Source organism: Symphodus melops (genome assembly GCF_947650265.1).
Source record: "Symphodus melops genome assembly, chromosome: 6".
In the NCBI taxonomy this organism is placed as follows: Eukaryota; Metazoa; Chordata; class Actinopteri; order Labriformes; family Labridae; genus Symphodus; species Symphodus melops.
The window spans coordinates 7,394,674-7,421,744 of NC_136696.1; the positions used below are offsets into that span (position 1 = coordinate 7,394,674).

General features: G+C 36.4%; 1 protein-coding gene across 5 annotated transcripts; it reads left to right on the forward strand.

Annotated features, from left to right (window-relative positions):
* Positions 1-1,493: 1,493 nt before the first annotated feature.
* Positions 1,494-25,408, forward strand: ccdc73 (coiled-coil domain containing 73). Of its 5 annotated transcripts, none has more exons than XM_079346185.1 (18): positions 1,495-1,631; positions 5,693-5,778; positions 6,071-6,211; positions 9,676-9,747; positions 9,924-9,995; positions 10,073-10,108; positions 10,248-10,322; positions 14,017-14,055; positions 15,597-15,732; positions 16,430-16,509; positions 16,765-16,887; positions 17,012-17,071; positions 17,277-17,381; positions 19,253-19,363; positions 19,540-19,668; positions 22,053-23,666; positions 24,267-24,355; positions 24,817-25,408. In XM_079346185.1, the coding sequence occupies exons 2-18, from the start codon at positions 5,734-5,736 to the stop codon at positions 24,980-24,982; spliced, it is 3,093 nt and encodes a 1,030-aa protein (XP_079202311.1). In that variant the 5' UTR covers positions 1,495-1,631; positions 5,693-5,733; the 3' UTR covers positions 24,983-25,408. The 5 variants fall into 5 exon arrangements, with proteins under 5 accessions (XP_079202313.1, XP_079202314.1, XP_079202311.1 ...); XM_079346184.1 differs by having other exon boundaries at positions 5,696-5,778; XM_079346186.1 differs by having other exon boundaries at positions 5,696-5,778; positions 10,079-10,108.
* The last annotated feature ends 1,663 nt before the right edge of the window (positions 25,409-27,071 follow it).

Consider the following 27,071-nt stretch of genomic DNA (forward strand, 5'->3'; position numbering starts at 1 on the left):
CTCCGTCAGAAGTCACACTCGCAGCTGAATGAAGTCCCCTCCATCCAGGTGTAGGGTAGAAATACAGCAGCAGGCTTTGGGACAAACTTCACTCTCTCAGGTGGAAACAGGAAGTGTGTGTTACCATGGTTTCTCAGCAGCATCCTGGGGGAACGGCTTATAATTAATCTACGTAATACATTCTGTAAAAGTCTTTATGTAGATTATTTTTCCCTAGTAAATTATATTATCGTAGACTTATAGAAAACGATCAGATGGAGCCCACATCATTTATTGTAATTTATCATTTAATGTTTAGTTAATTTATTGTAATATCAAAGAACAGGTTGTCTTAAATGAAAGCACAGACAAGGAGACTATAAATGAACATCACAGCAGCAAAACGTTTATTTTTTTGTTGTAGCCGAAATTAAGTTTTACAAAGAAATCAAAAGTAGAACAATGATAAATAAATAACACTGAGAAGTTGTTAGGGCAGACCTTCCTCACCAACAATCCCAAGGAACCTAAGGGAGCTCAGGTGCTCACAGAAAAAGGAGAGGTTAGTAAATTTAAAGATAATGACATGCAGTAATAACATATGAAAGCAGGGAGAGAGAGAAAGAAGTAGAGAGAGAGAGATAAGAGTTCAAGATGCCAGTTCCCCGGTAGTCTAGGCCTATAGCAGAAAAACTATGAGCTGGTCTATACCTAAGCCAGCTGTCATATCCTCTTTTGTTTTTCCTCTTAAATAGTTTGCCTATCTTTATGAAGAGCAACAAAAATATTATCATTTACTTATTTAAAAAGGAAACTTTAGAACCATACAGATCTTTTTTGGGGTCTATGGCATAAACATCATAATGAAATACATACTTTGCAATTAACTTAAAGATTGTTTTCCTTCATTACAGAAGGTTCCCCTCAGATTCAGACCTCATCTACAAACACGTGTGACTCGTCCCCTGAGCATTTACCGTCCTCTCTTGATTGAGAAAATAGCCCAAAATGCCAGACTATTTGACAATACTGTGATTAAATAAAATGGAAATGGACCCTCATGTGTATCTTTCTATGCGTATTGGTACAAATGTTTAGTGTTGAGGAAGTTTGAAAGCTGTTTATCTACTACTGTTGACAGTAGGTCCAGAAGAAATTAAGCCTTTTTCATTTCTAGCTATAAACCTAACTACTGGTACTGAATTCTTTAACTGTGACCAATACTTTGCAGTGTTCCAGCAGACCAGAGACAGGCATGTCATAAGTTAAAAAGCATATTAAAACATTTTATTTAAAAAACAAAAAAAACAAACAAACTTTAAATAAACTCGGCTTCATTAACCATGTGTGATTTAGGAAAAGCAGAAGAGGCTCAAGTACTTTCAATAATGATCACGATTTTTAAACAGTGTTTAGATATTAATTCTTTCCGGGTCTCCGAGTTGTTTTTATCGGAAACTATTTTTCCGATGTGTGCGACACCACTTGAATGCACCATATTACAGGGCCTCTTCGTCCTCGCGCTTTTTTACTACGTGGCGAACGTTATTGCTGGATAACCAAGTGTGACAGAAATAAAGAGTCAAGTCAAGGCAGGACACACATTTGGCTGCAGTTACATTTTTTGTGTGCCTGGTGAACTGTGCCCAAAGGTATAGTAGGTCTAAGTATATCTTTAACCGCTTTCATTTCCAAAAAGATGAACAAGCGATGTTATTTTGGTATAGTGAATAGATTAGCATGCTAGCTTACTTGTACATTGGCGAGGCCTTCATCTCTGCATGTCCAGTTTTTATTCCATGTGGGGAAAAAAGTGTTAAATAAACCTTTGGAACCACTTTGGATTCGACTGTAAGCACATAAATGTAAGGAAAGTTAAGGCTGAGCAATAAGAAACTGAAAAATGTTTTTTTTTTTTTAACCCTCAGTCATCACTTTAAATGTTTAAGGAGCCATTAAGGACAAAAATGCCCACTTACAAAAACTGCTATAAAATTAGAACTGATTGACATTTTTTTAAAAACTTTTTTTCTCCATAAATCTCTTAAGCAACTTATCTCCTGCTCAAAACTACCAAACATTCAATCATTTTTATTATTTTAACTCTTGAAATGCCAGTTTGATTATATGATGCTAAAAAAACCCAGTTATTTTCCATATTACAAATATTTGATGGCTAGGACTGTATTTGGTGGCTGTATCTGTTCGTGCAGACGATGTTGATGCAATGATTGGCTACTCGTCTGTGTTGACCATTACTCCTCTGTGTCAACGTTACTCTTCTGTGTTGATGTGGCGACACAGACACACACAACCAAACGCTTTCTCAAAATAGCCTACTAAGGCCAATAACGAAAGGAAAAACTATGAAATTACTAATATTTTATGCATAGGCCTATAATAAGGAACATTGAAAATTTTAGTTGTGAACTATCAAACATAACTATTTTTCTCAAAGAGAAAGACATTTTTGTCTTATAATGACTCAAGAGCGTAATACATTTTAAATCTGATGCTACAAAAAACAATTTATCAAAGTCAATATTTTGGATAATCTTTGACAAAATATCCCCCAGTAATATGGAAAATAACATTTTTGTCTTTTCTAAACAGTGTTTTCATATAAAAAAAAAAATTAGCGTTATATACTCAAACTGGCATTTCAAAGGTTAAAATCATAAAAATGATTCAACATTTGGTAGTTTTCTGCAGGAGAAAAGTTGTTAAAGAGATTTATGCAAAAATGATTACAAAAATATACTGATCTGTTCTAATTTTATAACAGTGTTTGTAAGTGGTATATAACATTTACCAAAATTACTGTACTGTTAAAGCTATTTTCTTAGGCCAATGTACCTCTCCTCTCTTGCTCTAAAACTTGCAGTAGACTATTGTGTACAACTTTTCAAGGACACTGTCTTAATCTAACACACAAACATCACCCCACCTCTGCCAAAACTTCTACTGTCACAGCGCACAAACATTTTAGAGGAGGCACCTTACTGCAACTATATAATCCTGTGACTTTCTACATTTGTTGTCTATCCTCTGGTTTTGGTAGCTAACCTGCAAGTCAGCAAGGTAGACCCCCAGCTGGGACAACACCCTTGGTACCTGCATCATATTTCCTTGCTTTATTAAACCTTCTGGTTTGTTCAATTTGAACCAGCCTCTCTTCTCTCACTTCTCTAAGAAAACCAACAAACACAAGGTGACTTTAAAAACCCTAAACAGTGGACATTTTGTCTAAAGTAACACAAGAGCGTGGTAAATTTTTGATATGGGGATGTTTCTCTTACTATGGTGTCGGCCCTATTTATCGCATACCAGGGATCATGGATCAGTTTGCATATAATAAATGCTTGAAGAGGTCATTTTGCCTTATGCTGAAGAGGAGATGCCCTTGAAATGTGTTTCAACAAGACAATGACCCTAAACACATCAGTAAGCGAGCAGCATCTTGGTTCTAGTCCAACAAAATTAAAGTTATGGAATGGACAGAGCAATCCCCAGGCCTTACTTGTTGGGTGACATCAAAAATACAGTTTCTGAGGCAAAACCAAGAAATGCAGATGAATTGTGGAATGTTTTCAAATCATTGTGGGCTGGAAAACCTGTCGACTTCATGCAACACAGATGTAAAGCAGTTCTCAGAAACCGCGATTATACAACTAAATATTAGTTCAGTAATTCACGGGGAGCCTAAATCCTTAAGATGTTTTCAGTTGATATGGTAAATAGTTAAGTTTGTAATGAAAAATGCAGATACTGCTGCAGCCCAGTATTGACTGCTATTATTTTTAACACAACTGTACATGTCTCACATCTATTTTAAATCAGCCAACTTTTATCGATTACTGAAATAACTATGCAAGATCATGATAAACCATGTGTCAGCCTCAGCCGAGTGTTACTGTGTTAAAGTCAGTTAACATTACAGCACAGTGTTGTGTTGCTGCATTTATCAAGCTGGTACATCTGAATTACACTGGTACAAGCTGGTACATCTGAATTAATTTTTTAAAATTTAAAAATGTACCAAAATAAAGTGTGTGTGTGTGTGTGTGTGTGTGTGTGTGACTGAGAATGCAGCAGAGAGGAGCAGGTAGCTGCGGCTACATTAAACGTGTTTTATACTCATAGCAAATTTTTATGATGCAAAAAAAATTTGAAGTCAAACTCATAAAGATATGAGCCATCACTGACAACATTAGATTGCTAAATGTTACTAATCTACTCAAGCTTCATGGGAAGAGATGAAGTATCAGCTAAAAGTGGAAGAGATGACTAAATGTGTTTTAGAGATGCGTTACATCAGCTTGCACTGAGTAAGATTACCACTGTCATATCGGCACTTAAAAATTAGGGAAGTTACTAACTGCATATCATTTTTTATTTAATGTTGAATTAAAAATGCTAGCTGACACGTCAAGCAACAGGACGAAATTACAAAAGATAACTTTACCTCGCTCAAATAGGTAAAATCTGTTTCCATACTTATACGTTGTCCTCGTATTACGACTGGTTAAGGCTCCGTTCCTGCATGGTGCTCTGCTGTTAACTCTTTGTTGTTGCTTGGAACTGTGGGTTTGTCAAATGGCTGGGATATGATAGGCTTGCTTGCCATTCAGTCATTTCTAGTTGACCAATATGTTTTCAACAATGAATCCCTTCGTAAAAAGTGAGGAGGAGGAATTTTTGTTTTTGTGAAAGTGCAGGTGTTGCTGCTGTTGCAACACCCATAGGTGAGACGCGCCTGCGAAGATCACTTGTTTTACAATATAAGGGTTATGATTTAACTAATTTTGTGTTTCTTAGTGCTTTATGTTACTTAACTCATGTTGGTTGAAAGAAGTTGTCATATAATTGGTCTTTTTCGTGGGTCATAGTTGGTTGTTGATACCTATTAAACTTAATACTCAAAAAAGAAAATAAAGACGATCTACTCCCTCTCTCACACAGTCACATTCACAATGAGCAAATGTTAGACACTTACATTATCACTATGACACACTAACTCAAATTTACACATTCTCTCCTCACCTCCCTCCTCAGCCCGAGGTGACACTGTCATTTTATGATAGTAGCCAATTCTAGCAGGGATCATTTAATTCTCCCAAATGATTTACACCAGTGCAAGTTAAATGGGAAAAGGGTCTCTTCTATTAAGAGATCAGTGGCTAGTGGAGACCTCCCCCTTAAATAGTCATATTTTCTGCGAGGTACGTGTTAGGTGTGTGTCACTCAGTTTCCTGGTTATGTTGAGGAGGCAGACAGTTACCAGACCATCCACAGGTCAAATTATATAACCTAGATAATTTAAAAAGCATTGACAGCACAATTTGTCCAGGCAATGTTATTGCTTTGACCCCTATTAGTGTCAATGGGCCAGTTCCTTTTTTTTTTCTTTTTTTTTTTACCAAGAGTGCTTATGTGTTTCTTTAACACAGTAATGGGGTGGTGTGAAACAAAGAAAAAAAATCCTTATGGCAATTTAAAAGCCATTAGTTTAGATGGTAGTGATTATGCAGCATTTCAGTCTTTAATGTGCTACCCTGTTATTATTATCAAATCATTTAGCAGTCAAAAGTATAGAAAGGGAAGTAATTATAAGCGAGTGTGAGTCAAATTGCAGACAGTTACTGCTTATTAAACAGCCAATTCAATTAACCTTTTCTTAATAAAAACTAAAAAAAATTTGATTAACTGTCAGCAGAGGCCTGGTGGGACCTTGATCGGCCTTGAAAAGACTCAATGGATCTCTGTGCAGACTCTGGGACACTCAGCACACATGCAGCAGTGAGTAATGTCTTCTGTCAGTAGTGGAAAAGGAAGGCAAGGAACATTGGCAATTATTGTATTACTTTCTGATTAAGTTGACTAAAAAACCTTTAGTATAAACTTAAAGGTAAGAAATGTCCTTTTGGCAAAATATATTTGTACTTTTTCTTGTTTTTAGAATAGCATGACTTTGGCAATGTATTTTGTTTAGTGTAGCCTATTTTTAGTTTGGGTTATAAAGTTTGCAATATTATTTTTACGTTTGTGTAAATTATTAAAAACTTTAACCATAAAAAAAATGTGTTTGCAGAAAGAAGCACCAGCGCTTGAGAAGGAGCTGTCTTTCTCCAGCAATCGCAGTCAAACAGAAAGTGGAGGCACCATCTTACTACAGTTGTTGGAATTTAAAACCCTTCTACTTGAAATTGTTGAGGAGCTGCAAATTCAGAGGGTATAGTACAAACATCTGCTAGTAATGTGTATTTTTTTAAAAAAGGAAAATCCATTACTGTGGGAATTTCAAGTACCGGTACTCGCGGAAAGAACAACGATAAAGCCTAATTACTGTGCTTCACAAATATAATTGACCAGTAGCAGATTGTATTCCCCTCTTTTTTTACCCATTCACCAAAGAACCGGTCAAAGGATGTTCTTGTTGATTTGTATAGCCTAAGAGAAATTGTAACATTTAATACATTTTATGTATGACAACACAAAATGGAATGTTTTTCTCCCTATCCCAACAATCATTTTGCAACCCCCAAAAATTAAAAGAAAAGAGCAGGTATACTGTTAAACATCAGACAGAAGTTTTGTGGAATCAATACCCCTTTCTCTTTAGTTTATCTCAATACAAAAGTTTTATTGATTTTATGTCAATTAAACTTTCTATTTCTTTTCTTTCTTAATTTCCAAAGAAAAATTATAAGCCTGTTAAGCAGATTGCTGAGAATTCACCCTAGAGTTTAACACAATTGTATTTGTCCTGAGTAGAAATGAATGTGTTCATTATGGAATTTTGTTGTTTTAAGCAAATATGATTCATCATGGTTATTTCTTTGCTCCAAAATAATAATATATTAAAACTAAGACAATGTAAAAGAAGACTTAATCATTCAGTTTGACAACTGTTAAACAAAAAAATCAAAGTGAAATCTTTTATTCTTTTTCCCAAATAACTACCCATTACTGAGTTACAGTTTTACATTTTCAATACTCATTATATAAATTAAATAAATTATTCTATTTGCATTAACTAAACTCATATTTAAAAACAGCACTGCAACTTAAATTCAGCTTGAGTACACTGTAGCTTTAAAAGGTTCAATTTTTTTTGACTTACTGCCTCAATCCATCTGCAGCAAAAACTTATGGGTGCTTTTTATGATGCTAACATGTCTAGTCGTTCCTCTCACTTCTGTTTCCATGCATTTGAACAATTTTCTGACGTCCAAATATCCTGAACACTGTCAAATTTGCTAGCCCTGACTTTATATCAATGTTTTCCTGCTAGAACCCTAGTAAAACGTCTGAGTAGAGTCAGGGTGATCATAAGTGTAAATCCAGCTGGCAAGAGTCTGCAAATTCAGTTTGCAGGGTCATTACGTTGATCTCAATGTTTGGAATTTCCCTGCATTATAATCTTAGCTACTCACCAGATTTGTCAATATATTGTGTGACCCCATTTTGGTTCTTGTTTAAAATACTGTTAAAATACTGTTATGTCTCCCTATTGTACAGCTGCTATCATATATATATATATAGCGAGAGAGAGAAAAGTATATTTAAAGACATAGTTTGGGAATAAAAAATAGCTTTTCTTTTTTTAACCCCTTGCCATTCCTATAAAATTTGCCTCAAACTCCTTAGAATGGCATATTAGAAATACCAATGGCCTGGGCGGTTAGAAACGAACTGAATGAAAAACCTTTACCTCTATTATTGCTTCTCTGTTATCAGTATAATATATTTTATTCTTGGATTAGCACAGCCAGATACACCTGTGTTTCCCATCATCATAATCCAGATGCCTCCTCTGTTCCTCCAGGAGCATTTAAAGGATTGGTCGAGCAAATCCTTCGTTATTGCAGAGGGTAATTTCCAGATCAAACTAGGAAAAAACTTCAAGGGGAAGTATTATTTAAATAAACAAGGACTATATACTGAGTTCATCAAGTTAACCAGCTGGTCTGTTTGAACATCTAGACAGGACACAGCTAGATTTGATCCACAACTTTGAAATATAATGATCACATACACCCTTAAGCAAGTACTTTCAACATCACATTGAATGTGTACTTAAGGAGTAGGGTGGGCGAATGGGATGTTGGTCGTTGTTGCCATTACTTTTTTATCTTTATAGTTGTGTTAACCAGGACACAAATATAAGATACTATAAGTACGCTTGCCCTAAGGCGCTGCTTTTATCAGCGTAGCAGTTTGGAGTTGTGTTTTTATGGGCTGGAGATGGAAGCAAAAGGATGTGCATATTTTCTTGAGCAAGTCACATTACAGTTGTTTTTATTTTCTTCTTTAAAACAAAAAAAACCCTGTTTATGTCATACTAAAATGTCATACACGCAGAGAACATTTTTTAAGGAGTGTGCATAGAGCTTTCAGAGCAAGATAAATATTGTCATAACAGCATGTGATGCAGTCAAACATCAGCGACAAAAACAGCTTGATTCCTTTGTTTACAATCAGAGTGTCCGTTATGTGACGCTGTGCAAAGCAGGGCTACACCACCTCATTTCTTTTTTGGTTTCTGTTGCTCACTTCGACGTGGATGAGAAACAAAGGAGATCCAAAGAACACTAGGAGTGACCAACAGGAAAATACTCCTTGATTTTCTTTAGATTTTCTTAGCTTCTAAATGGAGATAGTAGTGCATTAATAAAATCTTTCAAATATTTTCATTCCCAGATACAACAACAATTCCTAAAAAGTGTGGATGCTGTTTAAAATGTAATAAAACAGAATGTGATTGTTTTCAAATAATTGAATAGTGTTGTCTTTGTGCTGCTTTCAAGCAAATATGGGGTTTCAATGTTTAGCAATGTTTATCACATTGTTTTAATATGTAAAACATTTTTACATCATCCTAACTTTACAACAAACCATCAATGTATTATAGTATATAAAGCTTTGATAAAATGCCATGGCAAATAACTATGTAGTTCATTTTTATATTTAATCTTATAAAAAATCAGAAATGTAAATGTTTGTATTCTTTGTCCAAAGCTGATTTTTTTTTTTTTGTTGGTCCCTTGTATGTTTATGGATTAATAAGCTTGATGAAGCTTTAAAATTCCTTCAAAAGCATACCCAGTTACAAACAAACACATCGATACAGAAAAACTTTTCCTCTGTGGAAAATGAACAGTTTTTTCTTTATTGCAATCTTTTTTTAGGTGAGATGCCATCCCTCTAGCATGGTTTAATGGGGACTTTTAAAATAAACTCAGCAAGTAAACCAGCTCCCCCATGCACATAAAAAGTCGTGAGAATACAGAAAGCAATTGACTTTTACCTTCCTTCTCTGGGAAAAGAGGGAGGATAGGCATGGCTTTCCACATAGATCACCTCCCTTCTTATGTGCCTCTTTTTCAGTGTGGTTAAAAAAGAAATTAACAAAAGAAACATACTGCTGAAGTTAGTTCTAGCTCAACTACATTGAGTTAGTTGGCTGAAGAATAAAACAAAATTGTGTTTTTACCTTGTTCTGTGCCTGTTGTCATCAAATGCAGCAGCCATTGCTCGATCTTAATTTACTGAATTGTTATTTTAATTTACTGGTTTTCCTATTTCAGATTTGTCTTATTGGTAATTACTCCTGACTCTGAATGTTATTTTTTTCTCTGCGCAAAATTGGTTGAGAATCTGCTTTAATATTACTTTTTCCTTTTCATGGTTTAGGATGCAAAGACACTATTTGAGGATCAGATCAGTAAACTTGTTTTGGAGAACCAGGAGCTGGAGTGGGAAAAGGTATGGCTGGGCCTTGCTGGCTTTTTTCTTCACATCAGGATCATTACTTTGGTATTGGATTGACATTCACAAGATAATATGATCTTGTTTTAAATTTAACAAATCCAACACTTCTAAATTCTACCCCTTGTTTGTTGGTGTTCCTTTTATCATTGTTTTGATTGTATTTGTGACAGGAATCCCTACAACATCAAACAGAAACAGTGACAAGCCAGCATTCTGAGGCACTCATGAATGTACAGAAGCAGGTATGTTTTATTAAATGTTAACAGTGTATTGATTTTAACATTGCATTACAACCATCTGAATTTATTTATCTCTGAAGTTCCAGGCCAAAATAAGTAACATTCAGGAGGAGAAGGTAAGAAGAGTTAATTCCCCCATATGTTTATAATATCATTTTGTTCAACTGATCTTATAAGTGGTGAAGTAAATGTGCTCTGCTATTCTTTTCTTTGCCACTCGTGGTCTTTTTTTTTTTTTTCATATTGAAATTGCAGGGGATATTCCAGATCAGTGCTGAATTAAAAGACAAGGAAATTATCAACTTAAAAGAAGCAATGAAGTCGTTTCAGGTACTTAAAGCAAGAACATCTTCTTCTCTCAATGTTAATCTTTCATTCTAAAACACAACATCAATGTTCTCTCTTTTGTGTCATCTTTCTTGAAAATCAGAAGTGTGGTTATTAGTTATTTGCATTAAGCTATTAAAAAAGACTAATCAATAATGCTTATGCTCGATAGTCAAGGCTAGAAGGTGTTACTGCACAGGCTTGACCTACTCTTGCTGTGAGAGTGTTAATCTTTAAGGATGACACCACAGAATTGATATATAGCCATCCCCATGGTCTGCTGCACTTTAACAGCCCAGCTGGGTAACAAAGACAATAGACTGTTTGCCCAAAGTGAGGCCCCATGTGTGAATTTCTTTGGCGCGGTCTGGTGGATTCATTTAATTTAACGCATTTCCCCATTAATGAGAGTTTGCCTTAAAGTGATTTAATTGCCATGTCATGACAGTTTGCTTTATTGCAATTTTGTTTCCATTAGTGTTGTTCAATTGATCCATCGTTAAATCTAAAGAATTCATAAAAGTAGTCTAATATTAGTAAATACCTTGCCTGAAACTGCTTAAAAAGGCAAATAATACCTTAATATAATACACAATTTACGGCCCTTTGATTTTAAAATGTATGCCTTATTATTTTGTATTAAAGTCATTCATCAAGCCTTGGGCAATGGAAGTTTTTTCAAAACAGTTATTGCCAAAAGTAAACAAACATCTGCATTGACAATAATTGGTGGTATTTGTGAGCAGGCTGGCTGATGTGTTTCTTAATCTGACACTCTGAATCTAATTTATCAAACAAATTCATCTAGGTGCTACATACGCATATGATAAAAGAATACTTTTCTTTATAAATACTTTTTTATTAATATTTTTTAATATCAATTTGTTTGATTTGATCAAATATTAAGTATAAGTGCATCTCAAACGCAAAGACTTAAAAAGAAAAAATCTGAAATAAAGCTAAATCAATTCTCTCATAGTTTTTTTAGTTCTCATTTTTTTCCCCTAGTGTGTTTCCCTGTATCCTGATTTTATCTGTAAGTTTGTTTCCTGTGTTACTTAGGTTTAAGGTTCCTAGTCTAGTGTTTAGTCTTCAGTGTTTCCAGTTTTATTTAGTAATGTCTTCCCCCTGTGCCTCTCTGTTTTCTGCTTTCTCTCCCTGTTTCTTCAGCATTCCATGTTTTATTTTGTAGTTTTCAGTGTTTCCTGCCTCTCTGTGTGTTTCACTCCTGTGTTTATTACCGTGATTGTCCTCACCTGTCGTATTAGTCTCATCTGTGTCTGATTACCCCAGAGGCCTATACTACGAAACAGGATTTGAGCTTAGCGAGGTAACTTCAGGGTTAACTCTGGGTTTTCAGTCCTACGAGGGTCGATTACTTTTTACCTGGGTATATCACCACGGTTACGGATGCTGAACACCTAACCTGCTCCGGAGCAGGTTATGTTGGAGATAAGAGATCAAACTTTGAAAATCTCCGCCCACTGACCAATCAGATCTTTAGATCGTGGAGCTCCCGGAGCTGATGGAGAGGGGGAAGGACACTTTGTGTCCCGCATGATTTTACATTAGACTGTAGTCCATTTAGTTAATGATTATGTTTCACTGATATCCTTCAACAGAGACTGAAGAAAGCGCCGGAACATTTTAATTTAAGATGAACAATTATGAATATTTTCTTGTGGCTTTGAATTGTATTTTCACTAATGTTTAATTTCTCACTGTTTGTGATGGTCAGAGCTGCAGTTTACATATAACTTCTCAAACTTTTTTTCTCTCCGCTTAAAAGAGTCAGAGCAACACATTCAGTTCAGAGAAGAAACAAGTTATTATAGTCAGTTCTAAGGTGAACTAACGATGGGACAAATATAAGCTGCAGATTTTACTTTTTTTTGTCCTTCCTGCATTTGTTCCTGCAGCTGTGTCTCTTTGCAGCCTGTTTGTCTTAACGTATTTATATCGTTAATATAGTTTTTAGGTTTTGTTAACGTTTGTAGATATGACCATCTGTTGACGGCAGACACGGTGAAGATTGTGATAGGTTAAATGACGCTAACTTTGCCCCTTTTACGTGAACGCGCTCTTGGCAACCCTGGGTTGATGGATCAGGTTGATAACTGGCATCGTAGGACCGATAATCACGATCTCGTATGTCAGGGTTTGTCAAGCCAGATAATCGAAAGAGAACCTGGATATGTTGAACTCGCTTCGTAGTATAGGCCTCTGGTCTATTTAGTCTCTGTGTTTCTTCCCTCCTTCAGTTTATTGTAGTTTGTTGGTTGAGTGTCATGTGTAGTCTTTGTCTAGTCTGTAACTTGTGTTATCATTGAAGTAAGTTTTTGTTTTGCTTTTGTTCTGCTATTTGGATTCACTTTGTTTTTCACCTTGTGGCTTTCGAACATTTTTTGGCTTTTGTTTAAATAAATCAGCTCCTTTGTTTTACCTGCAATTGGGTCCTCCCTCCCTGTTTTCTACCCTCACCTGTGACAATTTGGCTGACATAATTTATCTGAAAAACTCATCAATGATCATGGGAAACTCACAATGTTTCTCTTATTCCAGTATCCAGGCATTATTCCCCTGTATGAATATAAATAGATTTATGCTTGGTGTATTGGGTTCTATAATTTAGATGTTTGAGTTCTATGATGACAGAAGAAGGGATATGAAGGTTATTTTAATCGATCCTTGGAGAATAGTGTGATTGTGTGTGCTGAATTTTCTGATGAATAATTTTCCATGTCTGTAAAACCAAACCAAAATCAATTCAGGAAAGATTTATTAATGGAATGCAAATTGATTCATTCAAATAAAATAGTGCACATAATCAGTCTGAGTCAGACTCACATTAATACATAGGAAGTATGATACTGTTGATGATTATTTGAGTTGAATGTTTTAATCGGCAAAGGTTTATATGCATGCCATGATTTTCAGCCACATAAATTACTGCTATACCACTTGGTCAAATACCTCAGAGACAGTCCTTAAGCCATTAAAGTCTATCTTCAAGAGAACGTTAAAGATTCTGGACAAAAAGCCTTTACAGTATCATTTATGTAACATCTTAAATAAGTATAACATTTTGGATTTGATAGTTATCAGATATTCATGGATGTTTTAAATAAACTTGCTCCTCCTCCTTTGATGGATTTTATAAGTTAAAAAAAAGGGAGTAATCGAGTAAACACCAGAGCATTGACCAGAGGGGACTGCAACGTTCAAAGGCACAGAACTAAATTAGGCCAAATGGTGGGGTTTATCAGAAGCACACAGACATGGAACGGGCCACCAGCCCATGTCAGAAACTGTGACACCTATTCAACATTTAAAACCGCACTGAAACTAGCCAGACATGCACGCACAGTTAGATTATCTGCTCCTTTCCTTGGATCTTAAAGTCTTCATATTAACCGATATGTAACTTGTATGATCTACTTGTAATGTGTGATGTCTTGTGAATTATGTACTCTTTTGTATCTGTCTTGTTGAATGTTCACTATACCTGTCTTAGGACTACGGATAAAAATGAGCTATTGTGCTACCTCCGGCATTTTTACATTGCTGCTTTATGCTGACATGTTGATGAATATGCATTGTCTTAATTCAAATAAATAAATGGATGAAATGAAATTCATATGCTGTTACAGATATTGAACTACTTTTCACCTAGTTTTTTTTGACTGCTTTTTGACAGATGCTGAAATACAATCTGGAAAAGAAAGCAAATGAGCTGGTAATTATTTTTTCCACTCGTACATTTTTTTTACAAGGGATTGATGGGTGTGAGAAATATTTTACACTGTAGTGGTGCCAAGAAAAGATAAGTTTGAATGATGGACTTTATGAGCAATACTGGAGTGTTTGATACTTTAAACTGCTACAACAAGAGACAAAAACATGCAAATGTTTCACAACTACAAATAGCTTTTTAACCATCACCACATAACAGCGCTTCTGCAGAGGAAGTCAAATGAAGCTTGGTTTTTAGAGAGAGGGACGAGTGGGAGTGTGAATTAAAGAGAGGGAAGGGACTGGGAAAAGGAAGGATACAGACAATGGCAGTTTGAGGCGTACTCTTAGATTATTGTGTGTCACTTCCTTTGAATCACTTGACAGAAAGTTTCCCTTTTGTATTTTAAAGCTGTTTTCACACATGCACTCCTGAAAACATCTCAACATCATCTTGACACTCTAGAAATTTAGAGACTTTCTGGCAAAACCTCTGCAAGCTGCCCTTGAAATCCTCCTGAGTTGCCATTTCACATTCACAGTTTACAGTACAGGAGGGTCAGTCTCAGGAGGCTAAGAAGAGCGACACGTAAAAAGCTGATTGAGCAGAAGCGCACAATGGTGTACATACTTAGATTCCATATGTGGCAATGTGTCTGCAAGGGTTAGGGTTTTGGAATTTCTCCCAAGGAAATGCATGAATTTAACGACACCAATTTATAAGACACTCTGGTTTATTTCACTAAGAGGCAAGAGATGTGGTTCAATTTATAAAAATATAATTAACTTAGTTACAGATTTAGGTCAAAATGCAGTGAAAAAACAAACAATACACAGGCACATTGAGCGAAAGGGGCGATCTTGTCAGAGGCTCATGTTTATTAGTACTCCATGTATATTGACATAAGGGGAGAAAAACATAGTGTCCAACAGAAAACATAATGATGCAAGTTCATTAAGTGCAGAAAGGTCGCACAATTCATGCCAAGTCAAACAAAGTCGGAGTAAAAAACTTGACTGTGTTCACTCCTGCAGCAAATTTCAGGAAGTTTCAGGAGTTTTGTGCACATTAGTGCAGCTTGGAAGAAGGACTGGAAGCAGCTGAAATAGCTAACGGATACAAGTTCACTTCATAACAGAATAATCTAATTTTTTTAATCCAACAAACAAGTTTATGTTTCCAAACTGTCTAGAATAAAACGGTCTTTTATCCTACAGAAGTTAGTTCATAAAAACAGTCCAATTTTACAACAAAATGTTATCTCTAGATAGATTAACCTCTAGATAGATTAACGCTAACTCTAGCTAATACTAACTCTAGCCAGGTTAGCGTTCCACCTCTACTCCTTGTATTAATTCTAGCTCGGACAAACTAACCAAGTGGCACCTGAAGCTTCTTTGTTTTTCTAAAGCATTTTGTCATTACAAAAATGATTATTAAATGTTTTACAAAATTTTGGGCAACTGCTTTGAGAATTATTAGTTAAAGGGTATTTTAACATTTAGAAGGCTCTCATTTCTTTGTTTCTTGTTTCTTTTGCATAGGAACAGAAACTAGCATTGCAGAGCAGGTCAAAGGACAGCCACCTGATCCAGCTGGGAGAGGTTGAGAAACGTTTCAGTGCTCTGTCCAGGCAGTGTAACATGGTCAAGCAGGCCCACGAGAAACTTGAACAGAACGGTAAGATATGGTAAAATGGTAAATGGACTTGAGCTTGTATAGTGCTTGTCTCGTCTTCTGACTACTCAAAGCGCTTTTACACTGCAGGTCACACCTACCCATTCACACCCATTCACACCGATGGCTGGTTATATGGCCATTCATACGCCCCTGACGTAGCAAGGGGGTAAAGTGTCTTGCCCAAGGACACATCGGACCGATCCATGTATACTGCCGCCAATTAACATTTATAGTTCTTTTGATCATTGTAGATTTATGTTGTCAGTTTAGAAGAAGAACCAGGCAGGTCTTTCTACTTCAATAGTCTATTTAGGGGGGAGTTCTGAATTGACGTTTTGTGTAGTGCTGCCATTTATCTTTGGGATTCAGACAGCCACTAAGGAGATGAATTATTAAATATTATCAGTAATATTTGTTTTATGCTAAAACCCAGCTGAGTTCAAACTTGCCTATATAATACATCTTGCACATCATATGGATCACTCAGTAAATTATACTCTGCACTTAAATGTGTGTGTCTCACTATTTTGTGGAGCAACTGTGTTACTTAAAAATAAGGGAAAATGTTCTGCTATGTTCACAGTGTAGATAACCATTGCAATCTCAATCTGTAGTCATATTTATTGTGACAATAATATTTACATTTGGACAAATTTATCTTGAATTAATGTTATCTGGCTTTGTGTAATTGTTGTAGTTGATGAGGCCAAGAAGATGAATACAAAATTGACTTCTACTAGTGGAAAACAAATATCAACCATTATGTCACTAAAGAAGGTATGTCAAAAATTGCTTTAATATTTAAGTCAAGATTTCATCATATTTGAATTACAACTATCTGTCTGTGAATGCTTATTCTCTCAAACATCCCGCCCTTGGTTAATATTTTGTTGTTTCACAGCAAATAAAATTGATGGACTCCAAAGATATTGCCTCAAGAGAATATTTAGACAAAACTGTTGAAAATGTGTATTTAATGGTATTTAAAATGAACAACTTGGATAATCATCAAATGTATGCTGCTTTTCTTAGGAGTTGGATGAAGTAAGTAGCAAGCTGATCAAAACCAACATGTCAATATTTAGACATGACAAGACCCAAATTCCTGCAGGAACAGAGAGGTGTTTACAGCAACTGTATCAGAAACTCAACATGGTAAATAACCCATACTGAGATTCTGAGCTTTCACATCAAAATCAGACTCCTTTTCTTGAAAAGTCCATATGCCACAAAGATAATAATAGTTATATAGTTTTCTGTATTTCTTTTGCATTTTTAGGAAACTGAAGTCATCAGGAAAATGAGGGAAGAAAATCTAGCATTAAGAGAAGATAAACGGGTATGAACTTAGAAAATATAAATGAAACCTCAAGGGGGCACTATTTTGACTATATTTTCTCAATATATTTTTTTGAGTGCTGTTTTGAAAGATACTTTTCTGTCCGAAGTATAAAACGAAACACGTCATTTTTAAAATAGATTTTACTTAAGCTTAAACCAAGCTTTGTCAGTCACATACTTCACATACCTGTATGTTCGTGTAGGAGGTGGTGAGATCGCTGCAGCATACCCAGCAACTTCTCTTGAGTCAGACACAGGCAGCCAGCAAAGTGGAAAAGGAGCTGCAGACATATAAACAGCACTATCAGGTCAGTATTTGATTCTTTACTAGTGTTTAGATAAAACTTTATGAAGTGTACATATTTACATGAGCTTAGACTTAATATTGAAACACTCATTTACTCCTATACACGTTTTCTATTCATCTAATCCTTATATTATTCTCTTATGCTGTCATGTATGTTCCTACTCATCTCTGACAAAAAACTTCCAAAATATGTTATATCAGACGAAACAGTTTCAGTTTTAGATAAAAAGGGAATAAGACGTACATATAGTAAAACACTAACTTCTAGTGTAGCTATACTAGCTACACCACAAGATAATTGATAGACTTTACATCAAGGGATGCAGAATGTTTTGTCATGTTACAGTTGTTATGGAACAATCTAAAATATGCTCGCAATGTATACAAATCAACCCAGACAGCCATCCCATGCTACCTTCCCCTGCACACCCATAAATGTCTTTTGGACTGCAATCACTACCTCCCTTTTGTGCACGTATATTAGCTTGTGTGTTGCAGCTGTTGATTTGCTTCTCAAAGTACGCTTGGAAATTTAGCAATGCAAACAAAGCTGGTTGAACCACTTTTTTTTACAGCTTTTCTTCCTCATGATGGCATAATAAGCCAATTGAAGAGAAATGGTGATATGCTATTTGATACATAAACCTGAACTGACAACATTAATTTGAATTGGTATCCCAGCATGCTTTAAGAAGTGAATCAGCCAGTTGCAATTCACACAAACTTTTTCGTTTGTTTTCAGTGGGCACTGAGCCGCATTGCATTCTCATGGCAATGTGGAGGATGGTGAAGCTAAGAATGGTAGACCATACCTTCCCTCCCTCTTAGGAGGGAAAGGAATAAAAAGAAAACAAGAATTTAAAAAAAAAATGAAAGTGCCGCTCTCCAGCAGTTACACTACCTCCCTCCAGTCTATAAGTAGACAACTGCAGAATGATTTTTGAAAATGTATAACTCGTAGTTATTATTATTTTTGTTTCTGTTTATTGTCAGTATGTAATACCCCAACTGATCAAACATCAGGACTATATCACATAACACAATTGATTGAACACAATTGAATTTTATCTCTCAAATAAAAATGCGTTCAAGTTTAAATGACACCATTGAATGTCAAGCGTTTAGAACCAAATTGTATAATCATCCGGAGTGTAAGATGGCTAATAAAATTGAGTATTATCAGCAATGTGAAGGAATTTGTAGCTACATTTCTGAGAAGTATGTGTGACTTCTTTCTCAAAAATGGAACAAAATAACAACAGCATATTGGATAAATAGATTAGATTCTTGCTACTCCGAACTCCAGCCTTTTATATTCTCTTTTATGCAAATATCTGTAAGCCCCGTCCTTTAATTATTATTAAGGCCAGCGTAATTCAGAATGAGTAAGGCATAAACAATAGAGTATGTTATTATGTTTTGCAGGTAAAAACCCGGCACTACCTATTGGCCCCTCTCTGATCAGGCATGTTTTAGGGTTCTTAAAATTATAATAGAAATTTTAAACAAGGACAGAAATAAATTACTTCCATTATTTTTCCTTGGAAATGTGAGTGTGGTGTATCACGACATATACATAGTGAGTATGGCAACTGAATTATACTCGGAAGTGTTTATTATCCATTCATGGCTTTATAGTTTATTCACTTTTAAGTTTGTGTATGCCTTTTTTTAATTTTACTTCACCGATTAATATATGTATGTATATATATATATTAAACTCATTATTTAAAATGACAAGAGCCTTCTGATTTGTATTAGAAAGGAGCCCTCTGTCCCCCTGTCCTGTGTAAGACTCGAATTAATGTTAAATAAGCACATAAAAATTTAGTGTTGCATTAAAAATCCTATAGGTGATTAATTTTATTGCAGGACCTGAAGCAGGAACATGAGTTGATGCAAAAGAAAAGCAAGGCCATGGAAAACAAGGTTGCCCATTTGATGGAGAGTTCCGTATCCTCAAAGACCAGCTGGAACAAAGAAGTAGGAGAAAAACCTACAAAGGGCATAATTATAATATTACATACTGACATTCTGTGTTTAAAAAAACATGTGTCAGGTTAGTTTGTAATGTTATAAAAAGGAAAAATGTTGATGATTCATAGTTATTATCTGAAATAGGTGATCAAGCCTTTAATTTGTCTTTTTGTATTTCTCAGAAGGCTGTGTTTCTGGATCGCATCAAAAGTCAGCATCAGGACCTTCAAGTAGTGCGAGAGGCTGATGACAAAATGAATCATAAACGCACCAAACTCTCGCTGGAATCTCAGCATTTAAATGGACTGAAGGTAAAGACGCTGACATGAACATGTAATGTTTGCTTTTGTGATACTACAAAAACAGAATCATAAGAAATTATCCAAAAAAAGAACATATGCAAACTAGGGATGTCCGATAATATCGGAGGGCCGATATCGGCCGATATTGACTTAAAAATGTAATATTTGGAAATATCGGTATCGGATTTTTACAACCGATATTGGAACCGATATTGGAATTTCCGAGTCTGCATGAACGCAGCACGAGACGTTTATGGGCGCGTGATGACGTTAACAACAACAAATACAACAGGCTAGACTCGTAGCTAACAAGTTAGCTCACCCGGTGAATGAGGTGTCCGTGGTTTGGAACTATTTCCAAGTGTCAACTACGGACAATAAATTTGCAATGACTGCAAAGCGTCGGTTATGCGAGGAGGAAACAAGGTGTCTTCCTTTAATACATCAATTTTAATAACCCATGTCAAGAAGAATCACGCGGAGTTGCTACATTTGCGCAGCAAAGTGATGAAAAGAAGCCGAAACCGAAGAAAACCACACAGTTGTCGATTAAAGAGTCAACTGAGAAAAAACAATGTGGCAGCAATGGAGAGACTGCAGGTGGAAGTGCAGATGACCCAGGCCGGGAGGACTAGGACTGCCCACCTAACAAGGCTCGAACCTGCGGGACATGTACCAAGAAATCCGGCGGCGGCAGTAGCTCAGTCTGTAGGGACTTGGGTTGGGAACCGGAGGGTCGCCGGTTCAAGTCCCGGCACGGACCAAGTCCGGAAACTGGTCTGGTAGCTGGAGAGGTGCCAGTCCACTTCCTGCCGAGGTGCCCCTGAGCAAGGCACCGAACCCCAAAAACCGCTCTGGAGCGCTCGCTGTGGGCAGCCCCCTCACTCTGAGACCTCTCCATTAATGCAGAGTGAAAACCGAATTTCCCCTCGCGGGATTAATAAAGTATATGAGAGAGAGAGATCCTTGCAGAGAATGAAGTTGCAGCTCAAGCACCTACAAGCGAGACAGCGCAGGTGAGTAATTGATTAACTTAATCATCAAACTAAATTTAATCTGCTGTGCTGAGTGTGTCACATTAAAAATATACATTACATACAATGAATACAATAACCATTTGGCAGTCAGTGCTTCAAAGAAAAATAAATAATAGAAATTCTATTAAAGAAATGGAGGAATTCTATTATACATTTATTCCCTGTCTTTTTTATTCTTTCTTTAGGTGCATGCATACCTAGGAGAAGTCATGTCCCAGAAAGGATGCCCTTTGGAGTACCGGAGGCATCAGGAGAGAGGATTTTGTTACTCTTAAAAGAGATTGAGCCTAGTTTGAGTATATTATTTGACAAGTTATGGCCAGACATTCATTGACTATGTTTGTTTACAACTAATAGACTGAAGATATGCCTCTTCCTTTTTTTTATATTGTCTGTGGTGTTGTTTGAGGCTGTTTGTTGTTGAGGTTTCTCTCTAACACTAAATAAATATGGCACTTTTTTCCATAATTTAAGTTGTTCTCTTATTTTTCTCAGTGTGTACATTTGGAAAGCCATGTTTCATTCACATATGCATCCAGTGGGGCATCACAATAAAATTAGGCATAATGTGTTAATTCCACAGGAGATATTTTATGTTGTTGTTACCTAACAGTTTTGATGTAAAAAGCCTGCATATATCGGTATCGGTGATATCGGTATCGGAAATTAAGAGTTGGACAATGTCGGATATCGGTAGAAAAGCCAATATCGAGCATCCCTAATGCAAACAGAGACTAAGCTTTAGGATTTTACTTTCCAACTTTAAACATATTTTCTGGCCAAAGAGATGTTTAATTGAAGATGTTTAATTTCCCAATGGGAAATTTGCCTCGGACTTCGCAGTGATCTGACACAGTAACAAAATATTAAATATTTATTTATCCATCAGTAAAGCATGTCCAGTTCAATAATCATTACAGTCTGTACATACAATTACTAAAACCATAAATATGTAATAATTAAGAATAGTGATGAACAACTGCTGGTTCAGCTACAATAGCATATATCAATAAAATGCAGTGCATCTGCGTTTGATAGTCTGCAGTAGGTGTTTTTCAAATCAGACATTCTTTTCATTCATCAGTTCATTTGAGCTTCTTAAATAGACCAGGTGCACGCACACAATGAGACTATGCAAGCCTGTCCTGAGTCAGCAGATATGGTTGGATGGCATTAGTGGTACAATTTAAGGTTTTATTGGGAGATGGAGCGAGTTTCAGCCTGGCTTTTTCAGGTGAGCTTAGCTTTATTTAGCTAAGTGGATGTTACCCTCCTGGTTTTTGGTATTGTTGTTTGTTTAATGTGTAATAAAATCAACTTTTTATCCTAAGAATGTGACATATTTTCTCTGAACAGGAGACAGACAGCAGCCACAGCATCATTTATAACAGCCAGCACGTTCCCACTTTAGAGGAGCAGATTATAGGGAAGGAAACTCTTCATGAACCCATCTCTGAATCTGACCTACCAACTCTGCAGAACCTGGCCTCCACTAACACCGAAAACCACAGTAGTCCTAATGGGACAGCTTGCAGCTTATCAAACAAACACTTAAATGTTAGCACAAGTAAGAGAGGTTGTAATGTCAGGTCAGATTTATTTCATTCTTCTACCTCTGTTTCTGATGAGGGTCTGCAGATTAGCAAAACTGGGTTTTGCAGTGTAAAAGATGCGTCAACTGCATCATGCCTTGGCAATAGGTCTATTGAGGAATCTTTAGACTCACTAAGCCAAGATGTTAGTGTTAAAGTGAAGAAAACTGAAAAAAATCAGGGATGGATTGATGATTTGAAAAAAGGAAAAAAAGACAGAGAGGAGAGTAATAGTGGGCAGCAGTATAGCAAAAAAGAAGCCCACAGAGAAGATGTGAAGGAGGGCGGAACTGATGGACTACAGAGAGGACTGATCAGTACCCAAAGAGCAGATAGAGTAGGCAGAAAAGAGCATAGCCAGCAGTCAGCAGAGGATGTGGGAGAGAGCAAACAACTTGGAATAGCCACTAGAGATACAAAAGAGGCAGAAATGACAAATGGAGCAGAGGAGAGAGAAAAATCTGAGCTTCACATGCCAGAAAACCAGACAGATGCCCAGATGACTTCGTACACAACTACAGAAAAGAGCAATCCACAGCAGGGCATTACCTTCATGGATGCAAAGACACTATTTACTACCTGTGTGCAATCAGACTGCTCTAAAAAAGTCTTCTGCCATGATGAGGTCAAGAGTTTTGCTCAAGATGCTATGTCCCACACTCAGGTGATGAGTTTAAGTTGGCCATTGCTTGAGGAAATCCAGGAATGTGACTCAACCCATAAATCAGCAGGAAAAATCTCAAATAAAGTGTCTGAAGCACTGAATCAGCCACATAGCTCACAGGCCATTGTTGCATCACTAGTGGCCCAGTTGGACTGTAGTGTCAGTATTCAAGAGTCAGAAACAGACACAGTTCATGTACAACCAATTAATCCTTACAACACAAACAGAAAAGACGAAATGTCTGAAACAGGTTTGAATGAAGAATGTGCATTAGTGAGACATTTGGTTGAAACACAGGCGTTATCCCAAATTCAGGAAACCCAAGATAAGGACCGTGCACAGCTATTAACAGATTATGGTGTTGATTCTAATGCATATAAACTGGAAGCTCAGCCCAACATTCGCATTGAGGGAAACAATGTAAGTGACGTTGCCATGGGAGCTGAAGTGAATACTTACAACTGTCACAAGAAATTTGACCTAATAGAAGATGCAGGAGATGCAATGGCAACCAACTGGGAGACAGACTGGAAGCCATCTGTCAATTCAAGCCATGAGAAAGATGCATCATCAGCAATTAAGCAGAATCTAGCAAATAAAACACTGCTTGATATTGAGTCCTCTTCTAGGCCAGCTCTTGACTGGGGTGTTGCTGAGAGAACAGTCAGCCCCATAGCTATGTCAGATGGCTCCATCCTGCATCAGTTTGTTCAGGTAATTAAATTCAAGCAATAGTTCTTTTTACTGCATAATTACACAACCAATCGTCTAAATGCACTTCATTTTTGTCTCTTCTGACTTTCTCCATTGTTTGGGTTGTTTTTTTTATTCATTTTTTCATTGCAAACTCACTATTTGATAAGATCATAGTGCTGCAAAAGTGTAAGAAAAATCTTTGGTTGCATAGTTGCAAAAATTGTAACGGTCGAAGCACCTTTTTTCTGCACTAGATTCTGCATACTTGTAATGTGGTAAAAGGTCTTTTACCTGCTTTTTGTAAACAAAACGATGAACATGGTCTTTTCACCTGCTCTTTTATAATTTTAACAGACAAAGAGTAAGGTCCTTTACCTGCTTTTGGTAAAGTGTCTTGAAATAACACCTATTATGAATTGAAGCTATACAAATAAAGATTGATTAATTGATAATGTTACAGGAATCAGTGTTGTTCTGGCTACTTTCTCTGAGCTGCATACTGTTCCCATTGCTTTTATCTACCTGTACGTTCATTGGTTAATGATCCATCTCAGAGACAAAAATAAAGCCAATTTAGATAACTTAACTACATTTTTGTGTTTGTTTTTTTTTACACAGGAGAGCAGAGCTACTTCATCCATCAGTTCACTCCCGGTCTCCTCATTCTCCCACACAGTCAGTAGACTGTTATGGCAGACCACCCCAGTGTAAGCTCATTTTGTTCCTGTACAAAAACTTGATTGCTTAGCATTGCAAACTATGCTATAGTGCACTCGGGGCTGTTTCAGGAGGGAAACTTTTTAAAAACCTAATTCATTAACTAAACGCAATGTGTGAAGGGTACTGTTAAAAATCATGTTGAACAACAGTTGTTGTGGATCATGCTAATTCATCTTTTGATGTGGTCCTGTATCATTGATGTATTGCAAAGACAGAAAAAAATCAAGAAAATTTGACAAGGATTTTGCAATGTATTCCTGTGTACATACATGATACACTTTTGTTTGTGAGAGCAAGCATGATCACATACACAGTCATGATGTCCACAAAGTCCTTCAAATTCTTGATGCAACTGCAAAATGTACATTACACACTATATGAAATCTAGTATTTGTTCTGTATTGAGAGTAGTAACACTATCATTTTTGGTTGTTTCTCTGTACACTAGGGATGGCAGAGCTCCAGGTCCGAGTTTAGAAAAAGACTGGGAGGTCTCCCACATGCTTCCAGTCAGGGAAGACCAACACTCCTTCAGAGCCCAGATCTCTAAAATGGAACAATTTCTCAACACAGACAGGGTACAATTGCACAAAAGACAAAGAACTGACGACTAAAAATCCAAATTGTACTGTTTTGTTTACGGAGGCTATGTTTCTATGTTTAACTTCTTTTTTTTTTTTTAACATACCTTGTAGCTCTTGAAAGTGTAAGTTTAAATATTCCACACAATAAAATACTTCATTTTATAGTACTAAAACATTGATTAATTTTCCTCCTCAACATGCAAGTTTCCCGTCTGCTAATATGTTCACTGGGTTTTATACTTAAAGTTATAGAAAACAAGAATTGTTTGAGGGGATCCAGTTTTTTCAAAGAATAAATTTCCTGATGTGTTCACAATTTCTAATGTTTTTAGAAATGTTTTAAATGCCATTATGATTTTTTTGTTAAAATCTTTATCCTACATTTGGAATTTATTGCGTGAAGTTTATTATAGCCCCAGTTATTCTTATAATTAAAGTAAAATATGTTACACATTATTCAAATGTAATTTATTTTGTTGCCATCTCTTCTTCACAACATTTTTTTTATTTCCTGTGGCAGTCAGGCTGGCTGAGTCAGCTTTGTGCTGCTTCACTTACCAAAAGAACACTATTTGGCACATTGTGGGGTCGGATGTAATTCATTCGAGCAACAAAACATAAAATTCACGTCTTGCACAGCGTGAGTCAAATAAACAAACTGAAAAGGCCACGCACTATTGTCAGTTCAAAAGGCTTGGAACTGTTTACATGGTAATTGAAAAATAATTAGCCTCATAGCATATCTGGGTTGAATGTTTCAAATTAGCTCTCTGGGGTTTAGGTACCTATGGGTGACACCATCTTCTGTCTGCTGCTGTTGTTGGCGCTATTATTAGTAGGGGCACAAAAACATGTCAGAACCTCTTTAAATCAATTGAGAAAAAGGTAATTAACAAAACACCCACAATCCTAATTAAGAAAAATCCATTCTGAACAGTCTAATTAACACATGCTTATACAAATCTCTCGTTAACTCAGTTGCTGCCCCTGTGTGGGCATGAAGTAGCGGACTATAGATAAGTCTACACGCATTTACATCATACACGTCAAACATGTACGATGTACTTTTATGAACTTGAAAGAACAGTAGGGTATACTACTAGTAAAAGCCAACACTGTTAACAAACCCCCTGCTTTCTCTAGCTCCCACAATTATTCTCCTCACATACTATAATTAACAGTCCACATTTGATGGTGGCATAAGGTTTCCTCTTCCATCTTACCACATTTAATGATTATGAATAGGCATGAATGTTTATGAGCTCATAAAGAAATCTGAAGCGTTTGATAGTCTCTGTCTACTACTGCTGACCCTTATCCCTATGAGTAGGAAGGGACAGGAGGGGTTGAGAGGTGGGGGAGGTGTTGATTATAAAGGAGTCACTTTTAATGTGCACACAAATGTGCACGTTCAGTTTCTCTCTCACATACAGTTTCTGTCCCTTCCTCCCTCTTGCAGACATACACAGGATGGGTTATAAAGTGTTGGAGCTTTGAAACCGTCAATAACTCTCTGGCTAGGGAGGATACCTGCTGTTAATTAATGCCCAGTGTTTTCTACAGGGTAAATAAAGACACTGCTGACATTCACATTCCATCATTGTGTCCCCCAATGCACCCTTTTTTTGTGACTTTGTTTTTTTAATGTTAAATAAACTGTTGGTTGTGGGTGCCATGGGAAAAAATATAATATATAATATACATCCATACATCAGCTTTATCTGAGTAACGTATTTCTTTAACATTGAACATTTTGTGATTTTAATAATCTGTAGACATTGTTTGTTTAGCTATAGAAGCTATACGGCTTTCAAAATAATGAACTCTTTACTCACAGTGACCAGAGAAATACAACCACTTCAACCTACTATTTATGGTCTAACAGCCACTGCTGGCTGATGGAGACTACCATACTTTTTTCCCTAAAATGTTGACTCATTCAGAACACTAATAGAATACAAGGAATTCAGTGTTTTTCATTGATGGGGCATAGGCTCATTTACCATTGTATTACTCATTCAAGGCAGTGTATTGACTTCACAGATACTTAAACTGCATATCTTTGAGATTAAATATTTGTCCCTGGGCACTGATGGCCCAGAGGTTAGGTCGTGTCCCA